Below are 26,067 nucleotides of genomic sequence, written 5' to 3'. Positions count from 1 at the left end.
TCCATCTCCTCCATCCACCCGAATCTTCCGGCACTTCACCTCAAGGCCTGGCTACTAGATAGCTCTCTGGTATAGAACAAGACTACTCCCCAGGTGTATTAACAGTTCTCAGTTCTGCTTTATAGCAGACTTTCAACAAGAAAAACTTAATTTTAGAAGCGGAAACTCTTCCAGACTTGGTGCATTTGCCAATCTATGCCTCATCTTTAGTCTTGCCTTACACACATTCTCGATTACCTGTTCAACTTAAAAACCTCAGGATTATCGTTGAGTTCCATTAAAGTTCACCTCCCCACTATCACAGCCTTTCACACACAGCCCCTATTGAGAGGTTTTCAGTTTTCACCCATCCAGCCACAACAAGGTTTATGAAAGGCCTCTTTCCACCATGGGGCCTCCACTTTGTCCCCAGTGCACTGAGGAAACCTCCATGATCATGGAACCTATGACGAACTGTTCCCTCCTTCATTTGTCCCTTAACACGACATTCTTCATAGCCATCACCTTGGCTAGGAGGATAGGAGAGCTTGGAGCCTTGATGGCTGTACCCAGTATATACAGTGTTTCACTGTGACAAGGTGATGCTTCATTTTCACTATCTCTTCTTTCCCATGGTTTCCTCAGAATTTCACATCAACCAAGAGATTCACGTGCCTGTTTTCTATCCCATGCCTCACTCTTCCATAGAAGAAATGGGCTTTCATACACTGGACATAAGAAGAGCTCCCACCTTTTTACGCAGATGTGACCAGGCCTGTCAGGATTTCACCCAGGCTTTTATCTCAATTGCAAAATGTATGAAAAGACAGTCGATTTCCACCCAAACACTATCCAAATCGGTTACCGGCTGCATTTTAAACTGTTACAAAGCCTCAGGGGTTGGCCCTCCTCCAAGAGTCATTGCTCATTCCACTAGGGCTCAGTCTACCTCATTAGCCCTTCAGAAAAACATACCTATTCCAGACATCTGCAGAGCAGCCACCTGATCCTCAGTACCCACATTTTCCCAGCACTCTGCTCTGGTGACTGCTCTCAGAGCTGACACAGCTTTCAGTGAAGCTGTTCCATAATCTGCACTGAATCCTCCTCCTCGGCAACCTTCTCCATGATGGGGGGACTGCTCAGGAGTCTCCTCAGGTGGAGCACCCATAGAGACGTTACTCGGAGGAGAAGAGATTATTTATCTTGTACAGTAACTGGAGTTCTTTGAGATGCGTGCACCTATGTATGTCCCACCACCCACCCTCTTTCCGCTCTGCCTTGGAGTCTCTCTCTTTGGACTTTTGTGGTTGAGAAGGAATTGGAGTGGCAGCAGGTTCACCCCTTCCTATATACCTTCCTGTTGGGGCATGAGGGTAACTGGGGCCCAGGTGTGGACCCACAGACACTGTCAAAAAAAAAAACAAAACCCTCCAATTAAGAGAACATGGTCGTGCACGTTTATCCTGATGTGGAGCAGCCACAGGGGGACACAACTCAAAAAACTCATTCCTGTACAAGGTAGGTAACTGCTCCTTCTTGATGTCTGTATTGTTTGGTTAAATACACCCATAGCTTGCCTTCTTGCAGAGGAGTAGCTACCTCCACCTGTAGGACTAAATTAAGTCTTTTTACCCATATAGCAGACTTGAGAGAAATAGAGACTGAGGTATCTATAATAGTTGTATGATACAGAGTTATTTTCCATGTTCTTCACGGCTAGATTCTTGTTTTTAATAAAAGCTGAAATTCTGATGTAATCTTATGATTCAGAATATGAATGGCCCTCTAAGCGTGGCCTATAGTGCTTGTGTCTTAATCCAGCCTTGGGTCCATTATCTATCTCATCTTGAAAGATCATTGATCTAATGGAACGTTTTATCATTCTGTCTGTTGCACTTCGATATTAAGTTCAGTTGCTAAATATCTCTAGGTAACTATATTTTTAACCATTAGTAACTTTTAATATTTTATTCCTTCCCCATTCATAAACCCCAAACTGTCTAGACAATCTTTACATGCAATTCACTTGCCAAATTCAATTTTAAAACAGAAGTTGTAAAGTTATATAATTGCAAAAACAATTATAACTCTTTGAACACTACTGTTTGGGAAGATGACGCATTCTGAGCATTTGTCTGGGATTGGGGCAGGCATTGGGAGGAGGAAGGATGTTCTGAACCTGGAAGAGAAGTATATGAAGTAAGTGTTTAAGGTGGGATGAGAAACTCACTTGGAGAGGGGAAAAAGGGTTGGATACTTATTATGTAAAAGAGGGTTGGATACTTATTATGAAACATTTGGGGAGAGTGTTTAGCAGATGAGAGAGTAGTGGGAATAAGTGCTTTATTGAGGCTGGGGACGTGGGTCGTGTCTTCCTCTGCGTTCTAAAGATGTTATTCAATTTTACTGTAATTATTTTTGTACTTGTGTGGATTAGGAGTGATGTGTGCTCGCTCTCTATATAAATATAGTATAATTTTATCTATTTTTGTTTTTGGAAGCATTGACATTTTCGTCCTTTAGTTTGTAAAGGAGATTAAATTTACATAATTCTTCTGTTTGTATACTTTTCTGTGCAAATGTCACCACCAATGGCATCAGTACTGCTCTGGGAATAGTGTCTGTCAACTGCAGCTGTAAAGTCAGAAGGGGGAGCTCCCAACATTGTTTTTTGTGTGTCTTGACTAAAGAGAGGATAGTGCATGTTTTTAATATAATAGCCAAACAAAAATGGAGGGTGATATTTGGGTACAGAGAGTATGCTCTGCCAGCTCATAAGATTTTCTGTATTGCTGCTGTAAGTGATGTGGTAACAAATCCTGTGCTATGCAGGAGGTTGAACTAGATCCTTTCCATCTTCGAATCTATGAAATCGCAGTCTTACTTTGTAAGTTTATTGGGTACTTGCCCAACTTTCCAAAATGAAGACATTGTTAGTATTCAATATACTTACATCCAAACAAGGATTCAGAGACTAACTAAGAGAAAGGGAATGTTCTTTTCCGAAATTCTATGTATTGTAGTGCACCAGAGCTACCTGACAGTAAGTGAAAATTGATGTTATGAATGGCTGCTTATTATGTTGTTATATTTAGCTTCATCCCAGAGTAAATTTTAATGCCATATTATAAACACATGAAAAACTATAGCAGATTGAATAACCTCCTGCGACAACCATTGTCACTGCTTTATCTACTTGGATAAAAAACTACAAATAATGGAAGAATAACTAGTGAACTTTTGTCTTATAGAGACACAGGAAGAGCATTATGCCATATATTTTAAGAGAGCCATTTTGGAGCAGATTTTTAATTTCTTTTGTTAGGTTACTCAGTATCCCTATGGAAATATTTTATATGAATTCAGATTTTTTAAAAATATTGAACATAAACAAGGCTGTATTTTTAGTGTCTCATTTTGTTTCCCGGATTTTGAATGCAACACTTCATATATATATCAGTAATTAAAATAGCCCATTGATATTTTGTCCCAGACTATTTGGTCATTCCATAAAGGCAGTTGCCTGTATTGTATATTTCCTGAGGGTATGAGAGCCTACATGTAATAAACTTCTCTTCATCTTTCTCTAGTGCTATTAAAGCTACAAGCCTTTTGTTGTAAAAAGTATACTAATGAATAGAAATGTTACAACAAGAACTGAAGTCTTGTGTTTTCCCTTCATCATGCATCATCCATTTTAATTAGACAAAAGGGTGGTGAGCACTGTGACAAGAGTCTGGAATTAAAATCATTAATTGATGTCAAGTTGAAGAGAGACTGCTAACATGAATTTAGTGACAGCAGGAAAGAAATTAACCTATTACTTTATTTAGTATATTAGATTATTTAATATTTTTTCCTATGCAAGGTCAATGCACTTTATGATTATGGAAAAGGACAAATGATATAAACTATGTGAATGTTCATTATTGTCTAACAATGAAACTTATACAATAAACCCTTTGAAAACTAAAAACAAAAACAAAAAATCACAATAGCTTCTTACATATTCTAAATGATCGTCATCTACCATATGGTCTGTTTTTAGTTGGCCACATGTGTTAACAAGAGGTATCTGATAGAAAAAGTGCATCTAACAAAATATTACTTTTCTATAGAATAGAGGAAAAATATCAGCATAGCAAAAACTAAACACATTTCCTCCGTGATGGTGATTGGAATAACTGACTCTCTTTGCATCATTGGAAATTTGGACTAATAAGAGTTGACATTTAATGTTAAGCATCTACCTTACTCTTGAGAAGAAAGGATGACAACAGCATCCTACAGATAATTTGTGACCTGAAAGGTCATAATAAAAGAATAAAGGCAGCGTTATCTTCCAGTAAAGGCCATCTGGAACTATTAAAGTATCAGATGGAGTAAGGGTTGAACAGCAGGACACTCTCCTGGTGTCCTTCCAAATTTCCCAGAGAGACCATAATATTTTTATTGGAAAACACCCACCCCCACCCACCCCTCGCCAAATATTTTCATAAAACAGTTTCATCCGACATAAAGAAAAAAAGTAATTCTATGTACTGTAATATAGAGAGAATTTCTGCTTGGTTTTGTTACATAACCTACTAAGTGTTCACATATATCTTTAAAATAGAACCATACCACATTCGGTTGTAAAGTCTGCTTTTGATTTGGTTTATCCCTATACTGCTTAACGCTTCTCAGCAGTGATCATCCCTCTACATCCATATATACAATAGATATTCATTGTTCCATTGTTTTCCATAGAAGTGTGAGCCACAGCAAACCTTTTCTGGCATCCTGGACAACATTTTGCATAAAATTCATTAGTGAGTATAAGAAAAAAAATCAAAATATGAATTTCTCTTTTGTGATCTTTGGGAAGGAGTATAGATGTGAGTGGTGTTTGTTCTTTTCACCATAGGTTTAGTGGAGAGCATTTAGTATTGTTGATTGTATTTTTACGTAATGCTCATGAGCCTAATGTTTTAAGATGAGTGCAGTGTATCAAGTAATTCAGTGGCCATAGTTTTTGCAAAAGAGAACACAGAAATGGAGCATAAGAAGACTGAGCTTTGGCTAATTCTTTGGGCCCAGTCCTGCTCCCACTGAAGTCTATGAAACTATTGTCATTGACTTCAGTTGATACTTAAATTGGGCCATTGGTGGAATGACAATTGCTAAAAACTGTCAGTTTTTTAATAGAACACCTTTTATTTTCTATAAGTACCTTTCATAGTGCACACAGAGTACTAGATCGTATATTAAAGGTCTCCACAGAATGCATCCGATGAAGTGAGTTGTAGCTCACGAAAGCTCATGCTCAAATAAATTGGTTAGTCTGTAAGATGCCACAAGTACTCCTTTTCTTTTTGCGAATACAGACTAACACGGCTGTTACTCTGAAACTTCTCGATGTATCTAGGCAGTACAATGGCTTAGTGCACTCACCCATCTCTGTTGGAAACTTAGGTTCAAATCAAGAATGCATTCTAAAGAGAAACAGAAATCTGCAAGGAATTTTAGGGGAAACTGTTTCTCCCCAAATCTGACAAATTATTGCAGGGACAATGGATTTGCTTTTATTTTTTAATCCAACGTGGCCATATACTTACATTTTAATACCATATACCCATTAAAAAAAAAAAAGCAAGAGTCATTCCACTATGTTTATTAACTTGTTAAACTAAACTGTGTTTATTGCTGTTGAACTGAACAGCACTGAAAACCCATGAAATCCTCTAGGCTGCACTACAGGAGTCTAACACTTTGTAGCTAGCAGCACTTAAACAGTGCGTTTACTCTAATTCTTAAGGACAGTAGCAATTATCTGAATAATCAAAAGGATACCTGATAGCATATCCACAACATGCATCCATAAGCTCCATCCATCCAGTGCAGCTGGAATCTTCATTTTGTAATAAGTTAAGGGCACAATCATTTTAACAGGTTACAAGTGATACAGTTCAGGTTGACAATGCTGAAGCTTTTCTGCTCTCACAACGTGTTTCCATGTTCACAATTAAGTGTTGCTAACCGGGGAGCAACTTAGGGAAGCATTCTGAGAAATTTTGCTATCCCCTGGAGCCCCAGCAACAGTTGCACACACCAAAACTGTGGATATTTTTGTTTTTTCTCCTTAGGATTTATGGGATTTCTTATGTAAAATCCGTAATCCCCCGCCTCACAGGTCATGCTGGCTTTTTCCATCATGGAGACTTTTTTGTCACTGCAGATTGCTTCATCTTCCAGCTTCAGGATTATGCTGCTTGTCACCCAATGCCGTGGAAGCACAACCGCATAGAAGAGATAACAGCATGCTCTGCGTAGGTGTCTGAAAAGGAGGCAGAGGTGCATGCAGAATTTGCTGTCCACTTATGTTACCAAACTGAAGACTGAGGAGGAGACTGTGGGCTCGGCTGAGCTCAGCCTGTTGGCGGGATGATGGTCTAAGTGCCTGAACCAGCAGTTACTAGATGAGACAGCTGCGAATGACCAAGCACACATTTCTGACATTCTGTGTGTCTGGCTGGCGAATGGCCTAACAACAGAAATGTGTGAGTATGCGAGCTGCTGTCCCTCTGCATGATAGAGTTGTCATGGCCCTCTGGAGACTGGCCACAAACACCAAATGCTGTTCCCTGGCAGAGCTCTGTGTCTCGGGGAAGATCACAGTCGAAGAAGTGGTCCAACAAAGCAAGTGCTACTGACTTGTCTGACTGATAAAAATGGTGCTCCTGATGTAAGCAAGGGAGGGTTTGAACAACACTGCTGGAGCTTCCCAAGTCATGCTTGGATTACTGATGGATCTCATTTTGCACTTCTTTGTTCTTTCAATCAGGCCAAAGCATTGAATATTCAGCTGAAAGTTTTGCTACTCTGTGGTGGATCACAGGAGCCACTTCCAGGGAGGTAGATATCATTTGGTGTGGCAAGTTTCAAGATGCCAGAACATAAAAGACTTCCTAAGAGACAGACTGCAACATTACTATCCCTTCCCCTCAGCAGGGTTATCAGCTGAGTTTCTGTGCCAACTGCACTTCTTGGCTTTTGACTCCATGCCTAGATTATAAGGATGAGGACATGTTGGCTCAGTTTTGTCAGAGTGGTGCTTCGTGTATTTTGGGAGACTGGAGGGCCAACACTGAAGAGAAATGACACACATGCCATCATGACTACTTGGTGTGTGCTTCAGAACATCTGTGAACGCAAAGAAGAGCATACTAGGGGATGTTAAAGCTGGCCTATGAACTCTGTGCTGACTATTCCTGGCTGTACTGTGCAGGTGAGCAGGAAAAGGAATGCTCTGTGCCATTAATTCTTTCACTTTGATGCTTGAAGCAAATGGAGGGTGAAAAGGAATGAGCGCTCCATGTTCCTGCTTCTACAGGGTTTTCCTACTTGACCTTTTTTCTTTTTGCTTGTACTTAATATGCTAATGTGTCTGTCCATCAGTGCTGTCCATAATAAACTGATTTTGATTAAAATGTTCCTTCCGTAGATTCCGCAGAGGTGAATGTTGGCTTAAAAAAATGAATACAATCCCCCAAAATTCTGCAAGTTCTGCAAACTGTGCAAAATTGTCAGAGTAATGTATGGGAGTGTAACTGAGATTCTGGTTTTCAGCCATTGATCACAACTGGTAATAATTTTCACCTGTGCTCTCAAGGTACCATTGGAAGCAGGTCTGAGATCTTTGGATGTATGGGTGGGACTCATCATAAGTAGAAAAGTGGTTATGAGACTAAGATAAAGATCAGAGAAAGATACAGAAGAGGGTAATTTCACACACACACTAGATTGCTGAAAACTTGGAAAAAGGCTGCCATCACCCTGAAAGCAGTTGAGAGGGGAATGGACTGCATGAGCTGGCTTACTTGTTGGAATGCCAAGCCCATAAGGCATTTTCCACCAGTAAAGGGTGATCTCTGGCAAGAAACAGTTACAGACCAACCCACCTAATAACCTCTTTATTGGATGGACACTCTGGCAAATATTGGCCTGAATGCTGGCATCCCATTTGAATGGCGCACACATGTTGGCAGACTTTCTGTCACTGCCATCGTTTTTTCCTGTTTTGAATCCATTACACAGAAGCAAGCCAATCAGGTGGCTGAAGCAAAGAGAAATTAACTATTATGGGGAAGCTTGTCCAGTGAACTGGCAGTATCGAGCGGCTTGTCATTTAGCTTCTGCCCTTACATAATGCTACTTCTATCCTTAATAAATACTGCTTCAGTCATCACTGGTGTGGAATTGTGACTGTTCAATGCAGATTTTTGTAATACACTGAGCCTTGGTGGAAGAGGCTAGGATACTGATTATCACTTGTTTCAGAGTAACAGCCGTGTTAGTCTGTATTTGCAAAAGGAAAAGGAGTACTTGTGGCACCTTAGAGACTAACCAATTTATTTGAGCATAAGCTTTCGTGAGCTACAGCTCACTTCATCGGATGCATACTGTGGAAAGTACAGAAGATGCTTTTATACACACAAACCATGAAAAAATGGGTGGTTATCACTACAAAAGGTTTTCTCTCCCCCCACCCCACTCTCCTGCTGGTAATAGCTTATGTAAAATGATCACTCTCCTTATATTTGGGGAGAAAAAATTGTAAGGAGAGTGATCACTTTACATAAACTATTACCAGCAGGAGAGTGGGGTGGGGGGAGAGAAAACCTTTTGTAGTGATAACCACCCATTTTTTCATGGTTTGTGTGTATAAAAGCGTCTTCTGTACTTTCCACAGTATGCATCCGATGAAGTGAGCTGTAGCTCACGAAAGCTTATGCTCAAATAAATTGGTTAGTCTCTAAGGTGCCACAAGTACTCCTTTTTTGATTATCACTTGGGCAATGGTTGAATCTTGGCAGCAGCAGGAGCAACAAATTAAATTGGCGAGGCATGTTGCAGACCTGAAGCAGCAGCCAACCCCATTTCTGCTTTTATGGGAGGACAGTTGTGCCTTCACAACAGATCTAGTGCTTATGAACTGGGTGCTGTGGTTCATTACAGTCTCCCTCCCAGCCTGCTGTAGTGCTTGCTACAAACTGCACTCCCACACTGTGCACATTAATAAAGACATAGGGTAGAGTTTCCAAAATGCCTAAATTGCTAATTTAAAAAGTCCCACAAATGGGATTTAGGCTGCTTTAGGTACTCTTGAAAAATTTACTCTAAGCCAATACTTGAGTTAGGCTTTTCCTTCTCCAATGGCCAGACCAGCTTATCGACCTTGACTCTCATCTGCTGGTATCTCAGGTTTGAGTTTTCCACTGTCCACAAATTCAATTGCCTGACATGGGTCTACTTGGTAGCACTCAGTCCAGTCTCTTGAAAGGGGAACAGATTGTCTGTGGTTGCTGGAGATGTTGTTCAGATCCTTCTCTTAGTTGTACTACACCTTCATGCAGTTTTTCTTCAGAGCTGCCGAACGATCATAGAACCATAGGGTTAAAAGAGACTGCAAGGGTCATCTAGTCTGCTGGATCTCATTCTCAGCAATGTGATCAGAGACTTGCTGATACTCCCTTTGGCTTCATTTGGCAGATTTCAAATTGGGTGGAATGGTCTCCTCACTCTAGAAAGCAAGATCTTGAGAATTCCTTTTCGGCAAAGTATATTCTCTGTTTCTCCATAATAGAGATGGGGGCTGATGACCAGGTCAAAGCTATCTGGACAATAGTGTAATTATAAACCTAATTTCAGCTTCCAGGTGACATAGTCAGGTAAGATTTCTGACTTAAGTATAGGGAAAAGAGTCCCAGGAGTCATACACAGTGGTACCTACAGAATATGTATCCATACTAGTTATGGAGAGGAGAAGAACTAGATTTACCAGTTACGGTGGTATAGTGAGAAGAGCACGTCTACACAGCAAAATAGCCATGTGCCCAATGACTTGTAGGAAGCCATGAGTGTGCCAGAGTAGGCCTCTAGCAAGAGCAGTGCAAGCCTAGGGTTCACTCCTGGTTATCCACATATTAACCACATGTTGTCGTGGCTTGGTAACTGGATTAGGGGCCTTTATTTCTGTGAAACATCATTTCAAATGAACATAAAATCAAGAGGTGATAGGTAGTCTAGTGTCAATGGATCAGCTTGTTAGTGGAAAGTTCTTGGTACAGTTATATGAAGTTCTGTGGCTAATAGTGTTGTCATTTAAGCGGTCATCATTAGCCTTTGAAGTTAATGCCCCACAGATGTACATTAAGAGAGTTCACACCTTGCCCCATGCCATGGTTTCAGACTGTCTGCCGCCTCAGAAATACAGCAGTGCATCAGTTGACATTTTCAAGGCTATCTTTATAAGCAGATGGGCTTAGAAACTTCTTGTGTTTTTAATCTAAAAGTTCAGATTCTTTTTAACGCAGAAAAATTAGTCAATGTTTGCAAAATGCCTTGAAGATTAAAAGGATTATATAAATGCTAAGCATTATTATTATTATTGTTAAATCCATTAGCAATCTGTAGGCAGGCCCTAAATCCTCAGAATTAGCTGATTTAAAATGCCAGACACAGTCATTTTTATTATCCCATGTCATAAGTAAATTACATTCAGCGGTTGTCAGTCTACTATCTTTTGGACGTATATCCACATCACAGAGCTGCTGCGTGATGGTCAGTCTCTTCTCCTAAGGCAGGATTTAAATAGCAGGAGTGAGAAACACTGGTGGGGATGAAACAATGTCAGCAACTGCTCAGCTCTAGCCCCTGCTGCACTGTATGTTTCCATTAAAGTATACATGCACATATAGAATTTAATCCCTTCCAAAATGTTGTAAACTCCAAATTTGCCATACGTATATTTATTTAATGAAATGCATAGAAATCAGGTGAGTGGAGATCATATACCAAGCAAGAAACCAAAAAGGTTTTTAAAAATTTAAAAAGCCTGTTGAAGCATTCACTTCTAGTGCTGGTTATGTAGCCCCACATGCATAAAGACATTTCAGAGTTCAGAGTGGTTTAAATCATAGACATTACAGCACAAAGCATCCTTTGGGGCAATAGCCAGCATTCTTTGTGAAAATGTGTTTAAATATTTTGTTCTTGTCATAGGATTCCTTTAGATTTGCAGACGCAAAATAATGTTAAAACATATTGTGTCCCAAAGAAGACTGTAAGCCAAAACAGTATTTTAAACATTATTTAAAAAACGTGTTATTTAAACCAGACTGGATACATTTTTAACATCTGAAAGTGATAGCAGTGTGTGTAGTAGGCCTGTTTTTCTTTTTGTTCAATCTTAAAGCACAGAAAAGTAATTTTAAAAACATTTTATGGGTCAGTAGAAAGGAGCCTCCCAAAACTTTAACCTTAGAATTATGCTGTGTGTAAAACATTACTGATTGTAAGTGGCAATTGAATACTTGGGGTATAATTCACAGAAAAACTGCTCCTTTGTTCCTCAGACGTTCTTGTTAACTGCTGGAAATGGCTCACCTTGATTATCACTACAAAAGGTTTTCTTTCCTCCTCCCCCCCCCCCCCCCCGCTCTCCTTACAGTGTGTATGATAACACCCATTTTTTCATGTTCTGTGTGTATATAAATCTCCTCACTGTATTTTCCACTGAATGCATCCGATGAAGTGAGCTATAGCTCACGAAAGCTTATGCTCAAATAAACTGGTTAGTCTCTAAGGTGCCACCAGTACTCCTTTTCTTTTTGCGAATACAGATTAACACGGCTGCTACTCTGAAACCTGTCTATTTATATGGTATTCAGGCTTGAATCTAATTTTTAACTCTGTGTATTATAATATGGATAAGAGGGCAGGACAAGAGGCAATGGGTTCAAGCTACAGCATAGCAGATATAGATTAAATTTCGGACTTTGCAGACCCTTCTTACCCTATGATTCTATAATTCTGTATATGTATAATAGGATATGCGTTATTAATTAATTATAGGTAATATTCTACAAACTAGTCTGGGAACTACCATAATTATTGGCATAACACCTTACTTTATCAATCCTCAGCCATAGGAGAAGAGATAAACACTGTGTGTTGAATCATATGCGGTCACGTGAGCTATGATACTGCATTGCTGCAAAAACATTAAGGCCCATGAATATATGAATGGCAGACTATCATTAAGAATAGATGAAACTTTACAAAGTACATCTTGCCAGGAGGTAGATGGCTATGTGATATTCATGGGAAAACCATGGCTAAATTCATCAGAATGGCAATATGATATTCATTGTAACATTAAGGATGATCTCACCAGTTGGGTAGGAACAATTCATAATCATCACATGTAAAAATCATATCAGGCATAGTTTGGACTGACCAATATACATTTTAGTTCATGCCATTTATAGTTAAATTGTCAATTTTCATGCACTAAAAGGTTGGCTGCCTGCAATATTCGAAATATTTGTTCAGTCAAGGCAATATCAACTAAAGCTTCCAGGATGTGATGAAATGATGGCTCTTGAAACTGCAGATAAAATGCCAGAACCTACCAGTGCCTGACCTCCCTTATTTATTTTTCTTTTCAGATAGCAGTAATATCAACAGATGGTTGATATTACAACAAGCCCCCAAAATACAATTAACATAGAACTTCAAAATAGAAATGAAATCTTCAGCTAAAGCAGGTCATTTTTAGGCTTCGGTCCCTTTTGTTTATACCTTGTCTATTATAGATAGAACCCAGTATAGTTAAGGTTGCAAACAATTTGAATCAGAACCACCTATTCTCTGAATTATGGGACAGTGAAAAATATGCCTTTTCCCCACTGTGTAACAAGTTGTAATCACACTATTTTTTAACAGGCATACAGCAAAAACAGTGTAAGTTTGAAACTTGTTTTGGGCATAATTCTCATGGAGAACTAGTTCCTTTGCCTATTTGAAAGAAAATATTTAATCTGAGAAAAATTAGGAGCATTTGAAAAGAGGAAATTGAATCATTTCAGTAAAAAGTGCCCTTAACTCTCTGGGTGTCCTTCGAGAGATGTATAACAAACTGATTGCCTCTAGATTTTCTGTTTTCCTAAAAATCAAATGGAAAAAAAACCCTACTGTTAATACAAACATTAGATTTTCAAAATAAAACTTTCAAAAAATGAATGAATTACAAAAGTTAACTTGCTCTGGTAATGTTCACTTGATCATATTGCACCTATGTGTATTTTCTGTTTTTTCTTAACTGAAAATCACAACCTATTGCTTTTTATTTGTATGCCATAAAGTCTCTTGGAGTCCAGATTCACTTCAAAGTGAATTTGAGTGTAGAGTCTTGTCGCAATATCTAGTGCTGGAAAGATCACTAGAAAGAACAGACTGAGCCTGCACAAACTTTCCATGACAACGTTAGGATAGGTGAGTGGATTGTAAGCAGGTGACTACTACCTAAAAAAGTGGATAACACTGGCTGGGAAGAGAGGAATGGCCAGGCAGTTATTTTGTGTGAGGAATCGGTGCTTTCACCAAACATCTATGGAGTTCAACAGGAATGAAACCTGCCCCTACCAACCCTTGGCATATATAATTCCCACCTTAAGTTAATTCAGATGAACTTTTCTGAGGGCTTGTCTACATGACCCCACAGTTCGGACTAAAGGGATGTGAACTGCAGCATGCACTATGCTGTAACACCCCCATGTGGACGCTACAAATGCAAACTAGAAGGTACTTAGTTTGGATTAATGTAATCCTGTTTAAACAGAGCTACATTAACACAAACTTAGATATCTTCTGGTTCACACCCACAGCATCCACACAGAGGAGTTACAGCACAGCACATTGGCGCACACTGCAGTTCACACCCATGTAGTCCGAACTGCGGGGCCATATAGACATAGCCTGAGTTGTCCCCATGTAGACCAGCCATAGACTGAAATTGAAAACACTTGAATGTACAGGATGTGCCTGCAATATTGCCCTAAAGTGCCTGCTAGTTAGCGAGGAAAAAACCTTGCATTGAAAGAAGTATATTATTGTGAATAAAAGTATCTTCACATGAGTTATTTTTTAAAAATTCAGTTTCAGCCTTGTTTTTATTTTGCAGAATTCAAGCTAAAACTCGGGAATTTCGAGAGAGACAAGCTCGCGAACGTGACTACGCCGAGATCCAAGATTTTAACCGGACATTTGGATGTGAGGCTGACCCAGTGTATGCTGGAATGGATTCATATGACTCTTCCACAAACAGTGGCGCAATGACTTTGAACACCAGGCCACAGAGCCCCAAGGAAGGACAGACAGTTGAAGCGCTGTATGCCCAAGTGAAGAAACCAAGAAATTCAAAGTCTTCACCTGTAGACAGGTAGGCACCAGACATCAATCAATACTGTGTTTCAAAATTCAGCTTCATAATGTTTTTGCCATAGGAGTACTGTTCATCAGTTGTAAAGCCAGAGCTGCATTTTATTAATGGCTTTTAAAAAGCCTTTATGTAGAAAAATATTGAATTAACACAAATCAAGTCATAATGGAATGAGAAGCACAAGCTTTTGTAATGATTCTAACATTTCATCTCCTTTTTTAAATGGTTTTGGACCCAAGATTCACTATTTAGTATAATTCAAATTACAGTCAAACTTGTAACAGTTTAATTATCAGAGGTCTTGCTAATATGATTGGAGGACAATGACAGTTCTGAATTCTGTTTGGAGTAATTATTTGAGCTGTGCAAAACTCTTGTAATGAAACCAAAAGCCAGGCAAAGCTTACCTGGATTCTGATTTTATTGCAAATCTGAACCTCAGCTCAGCTCTGTGAACTTTTTTGAGAAAACCTAGGCCAAATAAGTGAACTAGGGCTGGCTTTGGGCCAACTTCCTTACCATGGACTCTGGTGGGGAGAAATTTGTGTGTGGCTGTTTGGTGGTCATGTGGGGAGTTGTTTCTTTGTTTTGGTGGCCAAACTATGCTAAATATGTCAGTTTTGCATTGCCTCATTCCAAAATCATGTACAACTCTACTCTGTTTTAGCTGAGACTTGAATTCACCTGAATATTTGCAGCAAAAATTGGGATGCCAAACTCCACAATTTAGAAATGGCAAAAATTGTCTACGTTTCTGTAGACCAAATGTGGCAAAGTTCACACAGCTCTGATTATTAAATAACTAAGAAACGCCTGTCTTGTTAGTTCATATTCCTGGCGTGGTAGCTTTGCATTGTTTAAACTTTGAAAAAAATAATTCCAAATTCCTAGTACAGAAGACATTGGTAATTCAATAGAATATATACATTCATCGCAGATACATTTTAGCTCATAGAGGACCCCCTTTCCTCTCAAAAGATCAATGCTGCTGCACTTACAATAACCCAATGAAACCATTTCTCCTCGTTGCAATAGCTGAGGTCTGTAACCTACATCGGAATAGGACTTTAAATTTGAATATTTCATTTAAAACCAACAGACATTAAATTCCCATGGTGCCAATGATGATGTAGCATTTGACCTCAAGGGGATGTAGCCGTCACCTATAATTTAGCTGATTGTTTAGAGCTATTTTTAATAGACGGATGGAAACTGTTATGGGTAACCCTCAGCTGGACCGAGTGGGGAAATATTTTTTAAAAGGGTCCTACAGCATGGCAGAAATACGTGCATTATAACAGAAAAATATGCCATCAGATATTGAGAACTAATGAAATTTCAGGTGGACTTTTCCAAACATTTTTACTAACATTCAGTAACATATGGCTGCCTTTCCTTTTTCAATCACTCTGCTTTTCTAAATTGCTTAGCAAATATGCATGGTGTAGGGCCTATTTTGTGCATAATATAAAATTGTTTATAATAAATACAGTCTGAATATACAGCTTATTTTTTTTAAAGTGGGAAACCTTATGGTTCTAAACAAAGACTGTTTCACCTTTAGACTTGGAAGTTTTACATACCTTCTTCCTTTTTACTTAACCCTGTATTGACCAATGGAAAAATAATTAGGTGCCAGAAATCACATCACTTTTAGTGACCTTGAAAATCAAGATAGTCTGGTTGGATAGTATTGTTGCCACACTGACTTTTACAACTGTTTTTGTTAGACCAAAGGCATTGTTTCATGCCTGAGTTGAATAGCATCAATGTCATATGAAGAAAAAGAGTTATCTTTGATGAAAACCTGGCAGGGAGAAAAGTAAGACCTGTCTGACCTAACTAACTGTGTGGGATCGCTGATGAAAGATCAAGGACAGTGAGAGAGAGCAAAAGCGAAGTTATGACTGGGATATTGTTGGACTGTGGTGAGAAGGAAGAATTGAAGAGCACACTAGTCTCTTGTTTGCACCTTCAAGCGGTTAGTTATTGAAGTCCAGGAAGTACAGAGGACTTCACTAAGGACTATTGGATCATGCCATGAGAAAAGGAAAGACCCAACACACCCATCAAAATTGAGAAAAAGCGATTCAAAAGCTAGAGTTGGAGCAGAAACAGCTATCTGGACAAATGACTTCGTGAAAATAGGGTAGTGAGGAAGCAGGGTTGACTAAAGAGAAGGAAGACAGGAAACCTAACAAGAATGAAACTTGGGAAAAATTGAACTGTTGAAATGAAAAGGGAATCATATTTGTAAAGTGCCCATCACAATAGTTCGTATCTGGCTCTATGACACAGACTTGTCTAGTACGTGGAATACTCTCCAACAGGACCCTACGTCTCCGCTCTCTCCTCCCACTTCTTAATAGAAGTCAAACTCCAAATGGAGTTGGAAAATACCCCCATTAAAATATGGGTATTGCAGCAAGTCCGAGAGGCTTATGCTCAGCTTAAGCTCCTATCAAAAGCTTAATTTGTAGATATGGGTCCTAGTTGAGAGAGCTTGGCATCTGATCCTTGCAAGAGCTTCGTCTCTGACAGATGAAAACCATGTTTGAATGCAGCTGCCACTCTTGGTCATAGTGGTGAGTACCAGTCTTTGAGATTTCTGGGACGGGTCCCAGTCTGTTTAGGATTTTGTGAATGAAGGTCAGGATCTTGAATTGATTTAATATTCAGTAGGTGAGTCTGGAGATGGGTGTGGTATGTTCATAATCAAGCATCATGTGTGCATGTCGTCTTTAGTATGTGGATCGCTGCCTGCTTCACCATCTTTATCTTCTTGATGGTCTTTATGGTATCTCCAGGCAGATCATGTTACAGTAGTCTGGCCTGGAAATATTGAAATTCTAATTCACCCTTAGGTCGTTATCCAAAAAAGGGCAGCGTCTCCTGGCCAGCCATTTGTAAGAGACATTCTTTTACCCTCTGGTTGTGCGTTACCTTGACATGTGCCTCAGCACTTGTCAACCTGCTAGCTTCTTGTTTCCATCTTCCAACCCCTCAATAACTTTGCCCCTTCTACTCATGTGCCCGCATCTTGTTTCTGATTGCCCCCACTGCCTCCTCTTCACCAGTGATGCCAGCCTCATCTGCTTTTTGTCATTTCCCCCCACAAATATCTCCAGGCCTTTTTCTGTGCCATCTCCCATGTATTGACTGCCCCTTCCTAAGCTTGTTTACAAGACATCTAACCTCTCAGCCATCAACTTTATTCTGATGACCCACGTCTCATGTTGCCCACAGGGAATTTGATGACTCATAATGGCTAATTTGAGAAGTAATTGGGAATAGTATTTACATCCTAAACATGTTGTTTATATTAATGTTGACATAAACTTTTATCACAACGATGTGACTAATCATTTTGATTATAAGTTTTACCCATTTGTCATAGAATCATAGAAACATAGAATATCAGGGTTGGAAGGGACCTCAGGAGGTCATCTAGTCCAACCCCCTGCTCAAAGCAGGACCAATCCCCAACTAAATCATCCCAGCCAGGGCTTTGTCAAGCCTGACCTTAAAAACATCTAAGGAAGGAGATTCCACTACCTCCCTAGGTAACGCATTCCAGTGTCCTACCCTATCTGTCTTTAAATATGTAATCTCTCCTAAGTAGAGACCATCTTTTACTTTCTCTTTGGAAAGCGGCTAGCGGCCATTGTAGATGTTAACAGAAATGAATAAAAATAGTATTTCCTCAGTAGATCATCTGGTGGATTGCCATTTGACAGTTCTAACAGCATCCCTTTCTGAAATGTTCAGCTTATATTAAAAGTGGGGTGGTTTAGTTGGAACATTTTTATTTCTATACAGGTTTATGTTTAGTGCCAAACAAAATTTGACATTTAAATATGTTTGAAAGGTTATTTGAATTTTCATGTGATGAAACCTGTAAACAAAATATCTCCAGAATAGCTTGCATACTGTTGTTCAGAACTTACGTCAACATTTTCCTTAACTTACAATAGAACTATTATGTCTAATTGTGAGCTATGGTCAGGGTTTGTTTTTCTGTAAGATCCTGAGATGACTTTTATTTTCATCAAGACTAGCCGTCAAGTTGCGTAACCTTGACTGTCATGCTATATGAATGATAACAAGCAGTAGATAAAGCATATAAACATACGGCTGCTCATTACGATCTTATGAAAGCTGGTTTCTGTGTTAAGTGTAAGAATGCTATAATGATAGCATCTATGGGATATGACTCTGGTATTGTCCTTGTAAACTGTCAAACAAAAACTGTCCCAAAATTTCTTTTGCATCCTAATATTTCTAATCAGCACGCTACTAAAAATTCATTTTTTCCCTGCTGAGTGGGGGGTGCTCAGATTTTTTTAATGTCATGAGAACTGTTACAATATTTGACAAATTTCTGCAATACATTGAAAAGACAAAGAAATGTTTGTTCCTGAAAGCATCTATCCACACCTTTCCCAAAATGTAAATGAAAATGATGCATATAATGCCAAAGTAAATCAAAAGAGAGTGAGGTGTTTGCTTACTAACTGAGGATATAGATAATATTGTGGTCAATTCTCATGCAAAAGTTAAGGTGCTTCATTAGAACATAAGAACGGCCATAGTGGGTCAGATCACAGGTCCATTTAGCCCAGTATCCTGTCTTCCAAAAGTGACCAATGCCAGGTGCCCCAGAGGGAATGAACAGAACACGTAATCATCAAGTGATCCATCCCGTCACCCATTGCTTAACTGCAACTTCAATCACACAAGTTTTGACTACAAGAATTCTGTATAATAGAATTTATGAGCACCTTCTCTAGGACCTTTTTCTTCGTAAATTTCCATATGGGATTCATAGGGGCTGGAATTAGGGGTGCTTGGGATGCTGCCACAGCCCCTGGCTTGAAGTGGTTTCCATCATATACAGGGTTTACAGTTTGGTTCAATGGCTCTCAGCACCCCCACTATACAAATTGTTCCAGCACCCCAATAGGATTTCAGATTGCTTCAAAAATACTTCTGTATGCAGAATTTAACTGAGGTTAGAGGAAAATAAATCAGTGATGGGTACTGTAAGATGGTTCTTTTGTAAAGAAGGGTACCATCAATCAAGTCATATATATAGTCTGACATTGTGAAGTTCTTCATTTTGAGCTTTTATGAAATCCTTGCAGATTTCAAGCCTACAGTAATGTAGGTAGATAACAAGCCTCAGTGATTTTCAAAACCCATTTTAAATCTTAATAATTCTAGTCATATCAAATTGTCTTCTGTAGCACTAAACAGGTTTTCCAAATCAATCTCTAGGAAGTACAATAGGTGGCTTTTCTTAACAGAGGGGGAACTTATATGTTCTGAGAATGGTTTTTGTTACAGTTTCAATATTCTTCAGGCACTTCGAGGGGTTGGTTATCAGTTCATCTGTAATTATATTAGTTGTCTTTGCTATATTAGTTCCATTCTGTGTTCTAATGATTTGCACAGACAGTTTGTGCTGCTAAGACTTTGTTTAAACGTATCATCTCTTCACTTTAGACATTAAAAAGAAAGAAATGTGGTGGAGTTCATGAGGCATGTTTATTTTACATGACTGGACCAAAAGGGTGTCTTGGGAATTGCATTCCTGTAGATATGGCTTTTAGTTTAGCTAGAAATGTGTGTGTTAGTATGTTTTACATCATGCAGAAGAAAACATGGACTGCTGATCAATAATATTTTTCATGTAGATGACAATGATGCTATACAATCGAGTTTTTATAGCTATCACCTAACATCCATAGTTGGAGAGTCCATAGAAAGACAGCTCCTAATGGGCATTTACTGGCTGTCGCCATGTAATCATTTCCCACCAAGAGTGCATTGTCCTCAAATATAATTGAAATAAAATAGGCACTGTGCTGCTGCAAATCTAAATAGCTTGAAAATAGTAGGCTAGACTCCCCCAACTCACTGAGGACACTTTAATGGAAACATAAATACCATAATCATATGCTTTTTGCATGCATTTGACCATTAAAAAGAAAAATGCCCATTTTAGAAGAAGAGACCTCTATGAACTGGTTTCGTTTCCATCAAAACTGGAGTCAAGTTATGTCAAAGAAATATTTGGGGACTGAAAAAAACCCAAAACCCTAAAAAAACATCGGTTGCCTCAGCTATCATCTGTATAGTGCTAAAAGGCAACTGCTGTTTTAAAAATTTAAGGTCACACCACATATTTTTATTTGCTGCTCTTACAAATGAGAGGGAGCATTTTATTTAGATGTTAACTATTATTTGTTCAGTAATGTTCATCTCTGCTTAACTTGAGGTGGGAATAATGAATTCTTCAGAGTAGCAAGACACATCCTCATATAATTTCAAAATACATTTTAAAAGAGTAGAATAAACATACTCATTCTTTCTGGCCTATGTGAAATAATTCTCTGTAATAGCCCAGTAGGTCACAAAAGCTATGAAATATTATATAGTAATGCCAGGATAAATATTTGTTAAAAAAACTAAGACACCCATACTGTTATATTAAACTTCTCCTTTATTAGTAATGTCAGTCATAGGAATTTTCTTTAAAGTCTGAGGTATCATTCACACATATAAATCTAAGCTTACTGCCATACCCATAATAGATGAAGATATGAGTTATTACTCAGGGTGACACATCCTGTAAGTGCCAAGATTTTCTCTTACACAAAAAGAGTTATGACAATTCTTTCATTTGCTCTGAGGTGCTGGTATAGGAGCATTGCAATTTAATGAAAGACCAAGGTAATATAAACCACCTGACCAATGACATTTTAGACTAACTGCCTGGTCTGAATAAGGCTATGATTAGCGCCTACCTCACCCAACCTTTGTTTATTGCCATCCTTCCTATGGATGATCTGTCTTAGAGCTTGATTCTCCAGCCTTATTCTTGTTCAGTACTGCCTTACTCCGCAAGTAGCTGCACTGAGATTAGTTTTAATGGGGCTACTTGCAGAATAAAGGTACCCCTTCATGTGAGCAAGGGTAACAGAATCAGGCCTTTATATTGTAAGCTTCTCAGAGCAGGGACCAGTCAGTTTTATTTATACATAAGTCTCCATAATTCATGTGTGGTGCTGTATAAATAACTTTTTTAAAAATCCATATATTTTCATTAGTGTTACCTCAAAAACACAGGGCCCTAGTCTCATTTACAGCAAGCCTCTTTTCACCACTCTGGCAGTGTAAAGGAGCCTTAATTTATGCCCATTATAAGGCCGCTTTACACTGGCAAATGGAGAAAATAGGCTTAATATAAATGAGAACCTGACTTCCTATTAAGAGGGGCTTTAAAGAATGGCATGCATCCTATCCTGGGTAATTCAATGACAACATTGTGGGGAACAGCTAACAGTCATACCTGTCCAATGCACCAAGCTGAAAATAATACCTGAAAAAAGAGGGGCATGCATGTTTGGCTCGTCTTTCTCTTCCTTGTGGCATATTCTTCCTGTGACTGTGGTGAACTGAGGACAGGCTAGTAAATGGGGTTTGAGACTCAGTGGGATCCTTTGTGCCTACTACTATTCCATTTGACTTTAGCACTTACACTCATACTTTAATGCAGTTCAGTGCATTCCTTTTCTTCCACGGCCCACACCATAAACCAACAACTCTGACCCCCTAGACTGCCTAAAAATAGTTTGCTGTCTTATAGGCCTGTGGATCTAGGAACCATTAGAAACTAATAGCACCAGTATTCCTGGGACTTAGGTTGCTTTCCTTTTTCCTTCCTGAATCTTGATGGACTATAAAACAATTTTTAATATAAATTCATGAGGATTTATGTAGAGCTCCTATTGTGAGGAGTATTTGCTGTGACACTATCCAGTGTTTGGGTTATTATTGGGGGGGGGAGGGGCGCGGAATGAAGATTTACAGTGAGCTCTATTCAAAACATTCATTTTAATTATTCAGATGTTCTGTATATTCTCTGACTAGATCCCAAGTGCTGACACTGTTGTGAGAACCACTTAATTATACATTTACCACAGCCTCACTGAAACCCTGGAATGTTTGCTTCTTCCCTCTCCAAACAGGCTTGATTTGTAGTCTAAAGAGTGACAGCTATTTGTTGTTTTTCCAAAAACAAAATGAGTTAGTACTTCTAGAAATGTTTTCAGTGGGAAAATGTATGGCAAGATAAGAAAGAAATGAACTTCCTATGGAAGGTTACAAAGCAGGAAGTGAAGTGGGTTCCACCCAAAAGTACACCTTGTTACTACTATACCTAAAGGTTGTTGTAATTTTCTAGAAATAAGCAATAACTCTGGTCAGTTCTGTAAATGATTTATTTAAGTGCAGCTATTTTCTGAGATGAGCCAAGATAGTTATAAAAAGTGGAATTTACCACAGCAGAGATTCAAAACTTGTCACTCTTCATCAGTATAACTGTACAATCTAGATGCAAAAGTGGAATAATAAGACATCCTGTTGCCAAGATGTGAAAGAAGAAAGCAGTTTTTGTTTTTTCATGCTGTGGAAGACAAAGTTTAATAAAAAGAAACTTGCACAGTGTTTTTCTTTAGTGTGAAGCAATACTTGATATAAAGGAGAAAAAAGCTGCTGTTTCAGGTGTCTAGTGATTATCATAAAATATATTCCACCCAATGAACCATCTAGCAACAAAGCGAGCACACAAAGTTCTCTACTACCCAGCATACCTGTGCTGTAGTTGTTGTTTGTGGTTTTCTTGTTGAAAAAAAAATAGTAAATTCTTTTTGAAAGCCTTAAAATGCTTTTGAAAAGCAATAGCTCTTTCAGTTCTTAAAGGAAGTGTTATGTTCTTCCCATTAGGTGCCGTTAGCATCCGTTCCCTTCTAGTCCTGTTGACCTAAATGTGCAGTTGGGGCCTGATGTTGTGCAACATAGTTATAGCAGAGGGCACTCCATTTGTACTAGGCACTCACAGTGGACATACACAGATTTAAAAAATCTCTAAAGGGCATAATGGATGTTTCCTGGGCATTATTAGTGCTCCAAAGGTGGGAGGGGAAAGTTATCAAGTACTTGAAATGGAAGTGCTTGAAGAATATAATTTTCTACACTTTAACGTTTCACAAGCCATATAAACCTTCAGACAAAACCAAAAACTTACAAAATACTAACACATGCCTATCTTTCTGCTGAGTATGAGCCTCAGCAAATAGAAAGCAAATTTGTTCCCTGTTGTACCTTTGGCTGTCCCTCCAGTCTGCCTGTGTACTCTGTTCTTGTGAAGTGCTCAAGACCCTTGCACTCTGAGCACATTAGAAAGTAGGGTTTTTGTATATTTCAGCGTGCTGCCTGATCATAAGAAGGAAATAGATGGGCAGAGCTAGCGGAGAACACACTGTGCATATGAAGAAAAGTAGTTATCTGCTCACTGGGAAAAATAGAATTTTATTACTGTTGCAGCACTCATGTATATCAGAACGTTTATAGTGTCCTGGCTAAAGATGACAGTTTGCAAAATGGGTATTCTAGAGGTGCCACTTGTAGCTCTGTAGAGAAGGCTGATTTGAGTTTTACACATAATTTATAAAACAGGTCAAATTTTGGATTCATCAACTTTTACAAATATCCCTTTTAGATATGCATAGGAAGCAAAGATAATCAGGACTTTGGGTAATCTCTAAATCCAACTATGTTTTTTCTCTCACCATCCTGCTCTATGTACACAGTACTGTACACTTTTGTCCCATGTGTTGTGCCCCTTCTGAGCACAATTACTGCAATAAACAAGAAGTAGTTTTAGAACAGTGTTTGAGGAAGTACAAGAATTGCCTTGTGAAGAAGGGTGGAAATACTGTTTAATTCGTACCCGTCCGTGAGGCTCCTAGTACTCTCACCTCATCTCTTTCCTATTTTAAAAAAAGAAATGAAATGAATTACCTTGGAGGAGGAACCGTGTGTGACTGCTTCATACTTACATCCCAAGACCCGCTCTGATTTAGTACATGGATATCTCTTATAAAGGACATGCCAGGCATTCCCTCTGTTCCCACTATTTAGGGCCCTGTAAGTAGCCCAGTTTACTTCACTGGGACCACTCAGGAAAGTATAATCTACCCTCAGTAGTAAATATTTGCAGGATCCAGAGGCCTTAAACTAAGTTACAGCATGTCTCCTTGTGTATCTTGTACAGTACACTGGTACTTCTTAACAGATAACATGATGATGATGATAGGTGAAAGGTAGTATAATAGTTAACTTCTATAACGTTCCTATAATTAGCAAACTCAATTTGACCCACTGTTGTTTTATGATTAGTCTTCTTTACGTGTAAAACAAACTATATTTAACCACACTGTTTATTCTGTTAGCCTGCCTTGTTTGTTTATGTGACCTAAAACATATCCTGCTTCCGATCCAAGTATTTCATGATTGCCGGAAGTGGTGCAGCCTTGTCAGGGGGAAAAGAATCCTGTACAGGAACTTTTAGGAAGGAAATGACATCACTGTGTGTATGTGTGGGGGGGGTTTTTTAATGCCTTTTAACATCTTGTAAACTGATTTAATGCTTGTGAAAGGTTCCAGATTGACAGCCCTGGAAGTTGAGTAGTTTCTTAAAGTTTAACTTTTTTTTGGCTGGAAAGATATAATGCTTCCCATTCTTCCCTTCCTCAAACTGTATAACCAGTAGTATATTGCATTGATACAGTACTTGTGGAGCTGTAGCTCACGAAAGCTTATGCTCAAATAAATTGGTTAGTCTCTAAGGTGCCACAAGTACTCCTTTTCTTTTTGCAAATACACACTAACACGGCTGTTACTCTGAAACCTATTGGTACAGTGTGAATGATGGCATCATTTTCTAAGAACTAAAAGTTTATATGTAAGAACACTGAAGTCTTGTTTCTTATGGCTCAGATATTGAGATATTTAGAAGTTAAAAGGTTTTTCACTTGATCTATTTTATATGATTATGATTTTCTGAAAAATGTTCCTGTAACATCAGTTGTATTTACTCTCTACAGAATTATTTTCCATCCCTTAAAATACCAATGACATTTAAATAGGTTTTCAGTCTGATGTATTTGACTCATGCATGCAGATCTTTCTTAGATTATGGACGTATGAAACATTTTGACAATTAATAGAGTAGATATTTGTAATTGATAAGCAATTTAGTACAGTATGTGATAATTTTATGCAGTTTTATGTGATTTACATTAATTAATTTGAAAGAAACATGAAAAGAACAAGTTTTGCTTCATTTTAATTTTTATAAGCCATCCAGTAAATTAATATTAATAGATTTTGTAATAATATATAGCACTTGTATAATACAATACATTATTTAATAAAAATGTCCCCTGCATCCAAACACTGAACCATTAGTGCAGAAGAACATGGTGCCTATAGAAAGAGTCCTACTATTGGGCACCTAAGACTAATCCTCGTATCAGCACCCTCACTTAATAAACAGAGGAGATGGAAGATAACAGTCTCAATTTCTGGCCTATAACACTGAGACATGGTTTATTATTACTTCCAGCTCATGCCTCCCATGTAACCTAATAGTTGTAGTATATGGCATTGGGTATTATGTGCCATAAAGAAAACGCTACAAAACTGTCTGATTTTCTTTATCACTGGCATAATAAATCTAGTATAAAAGTAGTAAAAGGGCTTCCTCTGTGTTGTTTTATGTATCCTCTTAAGTTGCACTTTGTCCACTTGCCTGAGATCAACTACGTGCATAGTTCCTAAAATGTAGTCACATGAACCCACCCCTTAAGGAAGGAAGGAATGCATCTGGGCTGATTTAATTAGCTAGGTGTGATTTAAAAGTTGCAGAAATCAAAAAGGCTTATTCATTTTCCCTCAATAATCATTTTCCTTAA

The 26,067-nt window shown here is 38.5% G+C and overlaps 1 protein-coding gene across 16 annotated transcripts in view; it reads left to right on the top strand.

The window, feature by feature from the left end:
* PARD3 (par-3 family cell polarity regulator) overlaps nt 1-26,067 on the top strand; it is a 645,228-nt gene that overhangs the window by 506,470 nt on the left and 112,691 nt on the right. For all 16 annotated transcript variants that reach the window (XM_043541461.1, XM_043541458.1, XM_037890968.2 and 13 more), the window contains one exon: nt 13,988-14,245. In XM_043541461.1, coding sequence (XP_043397396.1) covers nt 13,988-14,245 — 258 coding nt within the window. The remainder of the gene's footprint in view (nt 1-13,987; nt 14,246-26,067) is intronic.

This window comes from Chelonia mydas, chromosome 2 (assembly GCF_015237465.2).
Source record: "Chelonia mydas isolate rCheMyd1 chromosome 2, rCheMyd1.pri.v2, whole genome shotgun sequence".
Taxonomy (NCBI): Eukaryota; Metazoa; Chordata; order Testudines; family Cheloniidae; genus Chelonia; species Chelonia mydas.
The sequence above is the reverse complement of the archived record's forward strand: the minus strand, read 5'-3'. Positions and strand labels throughout refer to the sequence as shown.